This window comes from Saccharomyces paradoxus, chromosome XV, assembly GCF_002079055.1.
Source record: "Saccharomyces paradoxus chromosome XV, complete sequence".
NCBI classification, from domain to species: Eukaryota; Fungi; Ascomycota; class Saccharomycetes; order Saccharomycetales; family Saccharomycetaceae; genus Saccharomyces; species Saccharomyces paradoxus.
Genome location: NC_047501.1, coordinates 472,254 through 484,010, shown reverse-complemented (window position 1 = coordinate 484,010; position 11,757 = coordinate 472,254). Strand labels below are relative to the sequence as shown.

Below are 11,757 nucleotides of genomic sequence, written 5' to 3'. Positions count from 1 at the left end.
TGTTGGGCGGATCCGAGGTAAAAAAACACCTCAACAACGTGGGGGCGTGGGGTGTGGGATAGCGAAAGGGGCAAAAAGACGGCAGGTAGGCATGGGCCGTGATCGTGCCGCGTGACCAGTTTTACATGACGTGACATGCTTTGTGTTAGTGTGCGTGTGTTATATATACGGTGACATATATACAAGTTTAGTTTGTATGTACTTAGGACTATGCGAGCGTGGCAGAGCTGACTTTTTTGATGTCGAAGGTGGGGTTGCTACCGTCACCGTAGTCCTTGATGCCGCCGTCGTCTTGGTGGTCAGCCTTTTTTAAGGCATCCGTAAACTCAGTGAGATCCCATGCGGATCCTTGGGTGACATCGTCTGCCAGGTCGGTGTAATCCGTTTCAAATGACTTGTTCTCGGCGCTCATCTTCAGGATGATTTCTCTACCTGTGGGTTTCCTCTTACTAGTTAACTTCTTTTCCGCATTAATCTTGGCGATGATGTGGTCCTTCTTCCACTGGGCGAAGTTAGCGATTGTTATTGGTGTTAGCTTAGTCTTATCCAGTTTGCCCCTTTCTGTTTCAATGAACTCCTCTAGCGTAATTTTTGGTTGCTTCTCCAGCGACTCCCTCTCGAGCCTCTTCTGTTCGTTGGTCTTCAGTACAAAGCCCTCTGGTAGAGAGTGTCTGTACATACATTTGTCACCTCCGTTAGGGCAAATCCAAAACCAACCGTATTTACCGTTTTCCACAGCCTCGACAAAGTATTTGCATACCTTATCAGTGGTGGTCTTTAGGTTACCGTGCTTCGACAAGATAACCTTTCTCAACTTTTCCTCATCCCAGTTATCCATTGTGTCCTTTTCCTTTTCACTTCTTGTATCTTGATATAAATCTTTCTTTTCCATTCTTCTGCCGACGTTCAAATCGTGTGAGAATTTACATTTGGCACCTTTGTTACAATTCCCCAGTTTGAACAGAGCACAAACCATGGACTTGGGGTCCACGCCTGCACGAACCCTTTGGTCTGCTACAGGGTTGAATAGTGCTCTTCGTTCAGCCTCTTCGGCTTCTCTGCGCTTTTTTTCCTCGAGTTTCTTTAACCTCATCTCTTCTTTCTTGGGATCGGACTGCGACTGCACTTGCTTGATGAACCTTTGGACTTTAGTTGAACGGTTCTTGTTCTTCATACCGAACGTCTTGTCGACATTATCCTTCTTCTTACCAGCCACCTGGGCCTGCTTTCCTTTCTTTGGTGGCATCTTCGAAATTAAACTTTCCTGCTGTGGTATATGTGTAAAGTGCAGAAGATGATTATTAAAGCGGCTCTCTCGCTGCTTCCTGGCAATGATTGAATAAATCGATGAAAGAAGATATATTGCCAATTTTTACTAACTCATCGCTGGAGAACAAAAATTTTTTTCATTATCATCACAGTACGTCATGTCCGACGACTACCTGTCAGAAAGTCATCTCTCTCTCTCTAGAGTCGCCAATTGAAGAGATACTCTCTGCACTTGTAACCTCGTGCTATCCAGAGTGTGGTGAGTACCATTGACTAAATTTTGTTATCGCTTGCGTATTTACACTATTGATTATCAAAAAGCGGCAACCTACTGCATACATTTTTATTCTCTGTTATATAATCTAGTGATGTGCAGTTAGCGGCCTTTCGTGATGTAGAAAAACAGAAATCACTTCCTTCTACACAAGAGATACAAAAAAGAAAAAAGGATCGATTGGGGAGTGAACGAAATTACCTGTTACAGGAAAAGAAATATTTATAGCTGCTTCAATTTATTTTAGATACTACTCAAATTTTTCAACAGAAGAAGTGTTTTTACTTCTCTTAACCTCTCCATGTCTCCCTTAACTAGAACCGTGGCAATAAGGAAAACAATAAAGGTTCTATCCAAATGTCAATCAGGTAGAGAGTACACACAGAAGTTTCTCCAACGTGCATATACAACATCGCACACAAATAACACATATTATTCAAGGACAAAGTTATTCATATCATCACATTCCAAAGCTCTAAACATAGCTCTATTAAGTGGGTCCCTTCTTTTGACCTATTCCTACTATACGCCTAAAAAGATCCTCTCCCTTGATACAATTAATGGAATAAAGGATTACTCTACAAATAGCAGTGACAATACTAACATGCCGTCAACTAAATCAAAGGAAACACAAACGCAAAATAAGCAACGGTCTCAGAACGACCAATCCGTACCCATCTTAAACGATTCTAAAATAGAGGCTAAACTACATGATAGAGAGGAAAGCCACTTTGTTAACCGTGGTACTGGAATATTCAGGTATGATGTGGCGCAGTTGCCCTCCAACCATCCAATAGAAGATGATCACGTGGAGCAAATCATTACCATTCCAATAGAAAGTGAGGATGGCAAGTCCGTAGAGAAAGATTTGTATTTTTTTGGAATTTTTGATGGACATGGTGGCCCTTTCACTTCAGAAAAATTATCTAAAGATTTAGTCCGTTATGTGGCCTACCAATTAGGTCAGGTTTATGACCAAAACAAAACTGTTTTCCACTCCGACCCCAACCAATTAATCGATTCTGCAATTTCGAAAGGGTTTTTGAAACTTGATAATGATCTTGTCATCGAATCATTTAGAAAACTGTTCCAAGATCCAAACAATGTAAATATTGCAAACACTTTACCTGCCATTTCCGGTTCTTGTGCACTACTGAGTTTATACAACTCTAGTAATTCAATTTTGAAAGTAGCCGTCACTGGAGACTCGAGGGCTTTAATTTGTGGTTTAGACAAAGAGGGAAATTGGACAGTAAAGTCATTATCCACTGATCAGACCGGTGATAATCTGGATGAAGTACAGAGAATTAGGAAAGAACATCCAGGAGAACCTAACGTTATAAGAAACGGAAGAATATTAGGCTCATTACAACCATCTAGGGCATTTGGAGATTATCGTTACAAGATCAAAGAAGTCGATGGAAAACCACTGTCGGATTTGCCCGAAGTTGCCAAGCTTTATTTTAGAAGGGAACCAAGGGATTTCAAGACACCCCCATATGTGACTGCAGAACCGGTAATCACTTCTGCTAAAATTGGTGAAGACACTAAATTTATGGTGATGGGCTCGGATGGTTTATTCGAATTGCTAACTAATGAAGAAATCGCTTCCTTGGTTATCAGATGGATGGATAAAAATATAAGCCTGGCACCTGTCAAAGCAGAACCGGGGCGGTTACCAAAAGTCATTGATTTGTCGGAGGACAAGGAAGCACAAAGACCGGCATTCAGATATAAGGATGATAAATCCAGGTCGCCATCAGGTTCAAACCCGGAGTATCTTATCGAAGACAAAAACGTCGCCACTCATTTAATTAGGAATGCATTAAGTGCGGGTGGAAGAAAAGAATACGTATCAGCACTGGTTAGTATACCATCACCAATGAGTAGAAGATACAGAGATGATCTGACAGTCACAGTAGCGTTCTTTGGTGATTCCGGAACACCTTCAAACATATCTGGTGCTAATTCAATAGTTATGAACCCGGAGGCAACAACAAAGCCAAAACCTAGATTATGACGATATAAAAATATATTGAGGTAGGTATATATACCAGAGGATTCATTTTATAGATATTAGTCTGCTGATTATCTAGTTTCTTGTCATCTCATACGTGATTTTTTTGGTTTTCTCGGTTTGCATTATGGGGCTTTTGCTAAAACAATATCCCCGAAAAGACAAAGAAAGAAAGGTGAAGTGAAAATACGAGCAGCTTATCTTAGGAAAACCTTATAAAAGCAGCAACGATTTTAAAAATAAAAAGTAAGGTCGTCTGGACTTCACTTAGCTATAAAAAAACAAACGTTCAGTCTACACTAATAAAAATGAACACTTCGGTAACTTCCATAAAGCTGGTACTGTTGGGTGAGGCAGCAGTTGGTAAATCGTCAATAGTCCTAAGATTTGTATCTAATGATTTCGCCGAAAATAAGGAACCTACTATTGGTGCGGCATTCCTCACTCAAAGAGTTACTATAAATGAGCATACTGTTAAGTTTGAAATATGGGACACTGCTGGACAAGAGAGATTTGCATCTTTAGCACCTATGTACTATAGAAACGCACAAGCAGCTCTTGTAGTATACGACGTGACAAAACCACAATCTTTTATTAAAGCTCGCCACTGGGTTAAGGAACTACATGAACAAGCATCAAAGGATATCATTATTGCGTTAGTTGGTAATAAGATCGATATGCTGCAAGAAGGTGGAGAAAGAAAAGTTGCAAGGGAGGAAGGTGAAAAGCTAGCGGAAGAAAAGGGCTTGTTGTTCTTTGAAACGAGTGCAAAGACAGGAGAAAACGTTAACGATGTATTCTTGGGAATCGGTGAAAAGATACCACTGAAGAGAGCCGAAGAACAAAATAACGCTAATGATGAACATGAGTCGAACAATCAAAGAGTGGATTTGAATGCCGCTAATAATGGGACCGGAGCAAACAGTGCTTGCAGTTGTTAGAGAGTGGGAAATAAATATATATAAAAAAAAAGTCTGGGGCAAATTGAGATAAATAGATCTTTAAAATGGGAAAAAAGATGAAAGTATAGTTTATCGTACCTAGAAGAGAGAGGGAGTTTTCGTTTTTACCGTAATCATTTTTTTTCTTTTTCTTCCTTTAGTTTGTAAATTTTTAACTGCATCAAAGCATTATAGTATTTTTCAAAACGCCAGTCCTTTTCAATGGTTCTCTGTACTTTGAATTATATGTCTTTGAGTGATTCTTACATATTATTGTTTGTTAAACTATTGTTTCCATGTAAAGTGAAACATAAACTTTTTGCCATCCGAAGACTGTGAGATGAAATAATTAATATAGTAAATAATTATAAATTAAAACAAAAATTGAATTTACAAAGCTGTTATGAAGAGCAATAAGTGAATTTCTGGGAAATTACCTGGGCAGTATTTGAGCACATGTCTTTTACTCTTTCTTATCCTTTATATCTAATTTTTCCAGTAGATCGGTTACTACAGCTGTCAAGTTTTCCACTTTTTCAGTGAGCTCTTTGACTTCATCTTTATCTTCATCGACATCATCCTCAGTGCTGTCGTTATCATACTGCTCGAAGGAGGGACTGCATTTTTTAACTTTTTTGTACCACTTCTTTGGGACTTTGAAATGGACATCTTCTTGCTCCGCTGTTCTTTGCAATTTTAGCGAACGTGAATTCTTTAATTGGGTGGCTCTCATACCAGAATTTTGGTTATCAGAAAATAAACCATCATCATCATCCAAATAGCCATCTGTTAAATCCCATGGTGTATCATATTCATTGGCATCATCATTCAACCTTTTCATTCTGTTATATTTTATCCTTCTAGCCTCACGAGTTTCTTTAACAGAAATGAGCAACAAGAATGGGCTGTACACTATTGTCATTACTGTATAGCTCAAGTCCTTAGCACGCTTCGGGGGAAGAATACGAAAAATAGGTGTCATGATCACTTCAATCAAGTTCAATGGAGAAACATAGACATCTTCATCAGGTGCTCTAATGTATCTCAAAGTCTTTTGTGACATTAAAGCCATGTACTCATCATCTGCGTTGTCAATAACTTTTTGGTACGCAGTCGAATACAATGCAATCAATATATTCAAAAGAATGACTGAAACAATAAAATAGTATCCATAATACAATATTGCCGCATAGGGGGGGGCGAATTCTTCAAAAACATCAAAACTACCGAGCCCCAAAACGGTGATTGTTAAATTACCCAAGATAGGGCCCGTGATATCCCTTTTACCATCGGCAGAATCCAAACCTAAGAAACCCTGAGTGAATCCAATCATTATTAAGAATAGAAGGAAGAAAAATACAATGGATTCTTTCATCATATGTTTTAGGATAACCAACATAATCCCAATAAACCTTTGTGATTCGAGGTACAGCAACAGTCTAGACCACACAAACGGTGCCGCGCACGATAGAACCCTATATGATATTTTATCCCAATCTTCTGAAGAGTATTTTGCATTAAGAGGAGTTACACTCATTGCACGGAACCCCATAGCCAATGTGATTATCAAATATGTGGTATCATTAAATAAATTCCAAAACGATAGGTGTGCATAACCGATATAATAAAGCTTAGTGAGCTCATCCAATATGAAACCTGTATTGAAAACATAAAATATGCTTTCCAACAAATCAAAAGATTGAACTCTCTCAGAGTCCTTGCCATTAACCACCAAAGTATAAAGCCCTAGAAACAAGAATGAAAAGATCATCTGTAAATAATTTTGATATATGGGCGCCTTTAGTCTTACAGGATTAAAATGCGAAATCAAGGAGACTTCCGCCAGTGAATCGTCCTTAATAAAAGTCGTGGGATCCAAGCCATTTTGGACTATCCATCCTCTCCATATCCATTTTAAACAGCGCTGAAATCCGCTCGACCCTATCACTGTAGTGCAGTGCATATCTGTGGCGAGCTCCAAGGCATTCAATGGTTCTTGATCTTCGTCGTTTTCATTGATAACGTAGCGACGCAACAGTAATTGCATGAAAAGAAACTGCAGATCTCTTGTTTCCTCTCTCTCAATTAACAATTTACATAGCTGCTGTGAGGCTAAATTTCTGGTTTCGTAAAGCTTCGCATTGTGCACTTCCATAGTGGCCAATATAGAATACCATTCACAAACTTTAAGAAGCGAAAAAATAATGACCGATTGATATTTCCTTTTGTTGATTCTGTCTTTAGGGTTCCCACCACATGCTTCATAAGCCAGCTTTACGACTTTTGGTGACAAAATCTCAGAATGGTCGCAAACAATATCAGTAGGATCATAAACAATAGGAACGACCTTATCAATTAAATATTTCAGGTTTAACGTAACTCTCAGAACCTGTCTCGGGGTTGGAGCTTCAAACCCAAGAGATCCATTATTTTCCGGCATGCACTGTTCGTTAGAAATTGGCAAGTGCAAATCGCCGCTGGGTGACACCATAACGTACCTGGTTGTGTTAATATTATTTTCTATAATCAGCTTCTATCTGCTTGCCATGCCACCACGGAATACCAATCGTATTGAATAGGTTCTACATCTCGAAGGATGACTGGCTATATTTACCACACCTTTTCAGCTCTTGCGGGATAACTCCGATGCAGCAATGTGGGAAAAAAGTTAAAAATAAACGACCCCAGTGAGGGTTGAACTCACGATCTTGCGATTAACAGTCGCACGCCTTAACCAACTTGGCCATGGAGTCTGATTTTGTTGTTTTTTTTGAGCTCGATAATAAACCTATTGTTAAAAATGACTAAACGTAACTAAGCTACTATCAAACAGATGTTCATGTAGTAAGAGTTAAAGACATTGAAGGACCGAAGAGAGCAAAAGGTGGAGAGACAAAAATGATGAAGAGCTATAAAAATCCAACAATTGAAATCTTTGAAATTGATTGAAGCTGCCTTGCAGAAACGAACGACATGAATGGTCAAAGATGCTAGAATTCACTCGTAATTTTAAGAACCTTTTTCCGAAAAGGCAGAAGTGTTAGGTATATGTCGTATACCAGAACCTCTTCATGCTTTTCTCAATGCGCATAATGGGACTAGCAATTTTTGAGTAATATCGAAAAGATTTTGCCTTTACATACATCATATGTCATTAACACATTATCCTATTACGTTATTAATCTTTTCGTTCAGCCCATTAAGATCAACACGTATAACTGTGCCTTGGTAGCAATATACTCGTTCTCATTCTGAAATAGCGGACTTAATCAGGAAATACTTTACGTTAGAAGTGACAATTACTTAGGCGACGGATTGCTGCGTGAAAAATTATAACAAAAGGCCCCTCAAAATGCTAAGGGACAGGGATGTTGCTGCAATTGAAAAGTATGACTGGCCGTTAATATTATTACTAATAGTATTGTCTACTCCAAATTGGACTTACTGGCTCGTAATTGACTTGTATAGGATTGTCTTAGCTTTTTCTTCGCAAAGATATAGGCAAGAGAATCGAAGAATAACGGCTAAGGTAAAAAAGAATATCTAGTGCACTTTCTGAAAAGTTCAATTGCGTGGTACAATATGGCCAAAGAAGATACTGGGGCAACAGCACCAAAGAAGCCTGAAACGGCGCAAGTAGCTAACATTAATGGGATAGATAAGTTAGAACCTCCAAAGACGAAAGAGGAAGCTGCAGCTAGTAAAAGCGTGTCATCTGAGAAGGCAGCACATGCTAGTGATGAAAGTTTCAAGAGAAGTATCCATGAGGCCTCTTACGTAGGTTGGAAACAGATTGGTGGCTGGGAAGACAAAGACGAATTAACCCTAGATGATGAATTGATGGATATGAGTAGGGAAACCCTCTTAAATAACATCATACCAGACAGCCTCTACGGTGACTGGTATCATTCGGTAGCAATTTTTTTTGTCGGAGGCGTAATATCATTTGCACTCGGTCATTATAAGTTTTCAATGGGTTCGGCATTTTTTGTTATTGTTATCACATCATTGTTGTATAGAACATCTGCCAAAAAATACAGAGGCTCCATAAGAGAATTGGTCCAAAAAGAATTCACAGTGCAAAAGGTGGAGAACGACTATGAGTCCTTAGAGTGGCTGAATACATTTTTGGATAAGTATTGGCCCATTTTAGAGCCTTCCGTAAGTCAATTAATTGTCCAGCAAGCTAATGAACAGATGGCTACCAATGAGGCTATCCCTCAATTCATTACGCAACTATGGATTGATGAGCTGACGTTAGGTGTTAAACCCCCAAGGGTCGATTTGGTGAAGACTTTCCAAAACACTGCATCTGATGTTGTTGTGATGGACTGGGGTATCTCTTTTACCCCTCACGATTTATGCGATATGAGTGCCAAACAGGTTAGAAATTACGTTAATGAACTAGCTGTTGTTAAGGCTAAAATTTTTGGTATCACCATCCCTGTTTCCGTGTCAGATATCGCTTTCAAGGCTCATGCTAGAGTTAAATTCAAATTAATGACCCCCTTCCCTCATGTCGAAACCGTTAACATCCAACTGCTGAAGGTGCCAGATTTTGATTTTGTTGCTTCCTTGTTTGGCCGTTCCATCTTCAATTGGGAAATTTTAGCTATCCCAGGTCTAATGACATTAATACAGAAGATGGCCAAGAAATATATGGGTCCAATCTTGCTGCCTCCATTCTCTTTACAATTGAACATTCCTCAGCTCCTATCTGGTTCCAACTTGTCTATCGGTATCTTAGAAATAACCGTCAAAAATGCAAAGGGGTTGAAACGTACGTCCTCAATATTGAACGAATCAATCGATCCTTACTTGTCTTTCGAATTTAACGACGTATCTATTGCCAAGACCAGAACAGTAAGAGACACTTTGAATCCTGTTTGGGATGAAACTTTGTACGTCTTGTTAAACTCATTCACTGATCCCTTGACCATTAGTGTTTATGATAAGCGTGCGAAATTGAAGGATAAAGTTCTGGGCAGAATCCAGTATAACTTGGATCTTTTACACGATAAACCCACACAAAGGAACCTAAAGGCTCAGTTTTTAAGAAATTCTAAACCGGTTGGTGATTTGACTTTTGATTTAAGATTCTTCCCAACCTTGGAAGAGAAAAAATTGCCGGATGGATCTGTGGAGGAGCTACCTGATTTGAATACTGGTATTGCTAAAGTTGTAGTTGAAGAAGGTTCTCGTTTTGCTGAAGAAGAAAAGAAGATTACTGCCTATGTTGAAGTTTATTTGAATGCTAAATTAGTGTTAACTACTGGTAAGGCAACTGACACTGGCACTTTGAAATGGAATTCGGACTATGAAGCAGTTATTGCAGATCGCCGCAAAACGAGATATAAGTTCGTAGTCAAAGATAGCAAAGGTGAAGAAATTGGATCTACCATTCAAACCTTGAATGATTTAATCGATAGAAGCCAAGTGGACAAAAAATTGATTCCATTAAAAAACCAGAAGGGTGATATTAAAGTTAGCACTTATTGGAGACCTGTCAGACTGGAGATTGGCTCCAACTCCGTTGCTTACACACCACCAATTGGCGCCATCAGAGTGTTCATCGAGAAGGCAACCGATTTGAGAAATTTGGAAAAGTTCGGTACCATTGATCCATATTGTAAAGTCTTGGTTAACGGTTTATCGAAAGGTAGAACTGATTTCAAGAGTCAAACATTGAATCCCGTTTGGAATCAAGTTATTTACGTTGCAGTTACCTCACCAAACCAAAGAATTACGCTCCAATGTATGGATGTGGAAACCGTCAATAAAGATCGTTCAGTTGGTGCATTCAATGTTAACGTTCAAGATTTATTCAAGAAGGATGAGAATGATAAATATGAGGAAACCGTTGATGAAAAAGCAAAAGTTGGCCGTCTGGTGATGCCTAAGAAAAGACCTAAGGGCACCATTACATACTATACCTCTTTCTATCCCGCTTTACCTGTTTTAACATTGGAAGAAATCCAAGATTTAGATAAAGTTAACAAAAAGAAGGAAGCATTGGAATTGCGTAAGTCAGCCATTGATGAGAAAAAGATCTCTAAAGAAGACAAAGCCAAATTTGACCAAGAATGGAACGAGGTCAAAGAATTAGAAGACATGTATAGTAATAGACAGAAATTGGACTTACCAGAATTATTGCAATACAATCAAGGTGTTCTTGCAGTAACTGTCCTTAATGGGGAATTGCCCGACTCTGGGCTATATGTTCAAGCGTTTTTCGACGACAATGGTCATCCAAGATTTGTTAGTCCACGTATTCCATCCAGAATTGTTAAGAATGGGTGGTCAGGTGACGTGATCATAAAAGAATTGGACAAATCCATCACCACTTTCAGAGTTGCTAAAAATAAAAACTTTAACAGAGTGGAGAAATGCATTTGTCAGGTAGAACTATCTACACTGGAATTAGTTAAGAACTGTTATTATAAGCCATCAATATTGCATCTTTCAGGTGAAGGCAGTGCTAAACTAATGCTCCAAATATCGTGGTTCCCTATCGAAACTAAAAAGTTGCCAGAGAATGACCTAATCACAAATTCTGGTGATTTGACGATTATGTCCAGGAGTGCAGAAAACTTGGTAGCATCTGATTTGAATGGTTATTCCGATCCGTATTTGAAGTTTTACATCAATAATGAGGAAGGTTGTGCCTACAAGACGAAGGTTGTCAAAAAAACCTTAAATCCTAAGTGGAATGATGAAGGAACCATTCAAATTAATAACCGCTTAAATGACGTACTAAGAATTAAAGTCATGGACTGGGATTCCACTTCTGCGGACGATACAATCGGTACAGCAGAAATCCCATTGAAGAAAGTGAAGGTCGAGGGTACTACCGAATTAGATGTACCAGTAGAAGGATTAGAGAACGCCGGTCAAGATGGTGGCATGTTGCATTTAGCATTCAGCTTCAAGCCAAGGTACACTATCAGCGTGAGTAAAAGAGAAAAGAAGGTCGGAGATATAGCATCTAAGGGCCTGGGCACTGGTTTGAAAGCTGGTACGACTGTGATAGGCGGCGGTGTTGGTGCCATTGGCAAGATCAAGAAAGGGGTGTTCGGTGGACTGGGCAGCCTCACAAACCATAAGAAGAACCACGAGACGGGTGAAGAAGAAACGAAGTTTTAGCAAGGAAGAGAAGGCAAGATGTACCTGGGTGTAAAATGTAATTTCGTTTTATTTTAATTTATAATTTTGAAAAAAAAAAATCTTTATCTAGTATATTTTTCTATTTCTCTGTT

The 11,757-nt window shown here is 39.0% G+C and overlaps 5 protein-coding genes and 1 non-coding gene across 6 annotated transcripts; 3 read left to right on the top strand and 3 right to left on the bottom strand.

Annotated features, from left to right (window-relative positions):
* Positions 1-208: 208 nt before the first annotated feature.
* TMA46 (translation machinery-associated protein TMA46) lies at positions 209-1,246 on the bottom strand (the record flags this gene model as incomplete). Its single annotated transcript, XM_033913339.1, has 1 exon — positions 209-1,246. The coding sequence occupies one exon, from the start codon at positions 1,244-1,246 to the stop codon at positions 209-211; it is 1,038 nt and encodes a 345-aa protein (XP_033769230.1).
* A 598-nt stretch (positions 1,247-1,844) lies between these two features.
* PTC5 (type 2C protein phosphatase PTC5) lies at positions 1,845-3,563 on the top strand (the record flags this gene model as incomplete). Its single annotated transcript, XM_033913338.1, has 1 exon — positions 1,845-3,563. One exon carries the CDS (start codon positions 1,845-1,847, stop codon positions 3,561-3,563), a length of 1,719 nt encoding a protein of 572 aa, XP_033769229.1.
* Positions 3,564-3,868: 305 nt separating this feature from the next.
* Positions 3,869-4,501, top strand: VPS21 (Rab family GTPase VPS21; the record flags this gene model as incomplete). Its single annotated transcript, XM_033913337.1, has 1 exon — positions 3,869-4,501. One exon carries the CDS (start codon positions 3,869-3,871, stop codon positions 4,499-4,501), a length of 633 nt encoding a protein of 210 aa, XP_033769228.1.
* Positions 4,502-4,964: 463 nt separating this feature from the next.
* On the bottom strand, positions 4,965-6,992 carry YVC1 (Yvc1p; the record flags this gene model as incomplete). The annotated part of the gene is made up of 1 exon (XM_033913336.1): positions 4,965-6,992. One exon carries the CDS (start codon positions 6,990-6,992, stop codon positions 4,965-4,967), a length of 2,028 nt encoding a protein of 675 aa, XP_033769227.1.
* A 188-nt stretch (positions 6,993-7,180) lies between these two features.
* Positions 7,181-7,254, bottom strand: SPAR_Otrna13N. The gene has a single exon. It is a non-coding gene; the product is annotated as a tRNA-Asn (tRNA).
* Positions 7,255-8,083: 829 nt separating this feature from the next.
* On the top strand, positions 8,084-11,644 carry TCB1 (tricalbin; the record flags this gene model as incomplete). Its single annotated transcript, XM_033913335.1, has 1 exon — positions 8,084-11,644. The coding sequence occupies one exon, from the start codon at positions 8,084-8,086 to the stop codon at positions 11,642-11,644; it is 3,561 nt and encodes a 1,186-aa protein (XP_033769226.1).
* Between the last annotated feature and the right edge of the window lie 113 nt (positions 11,645-11,757).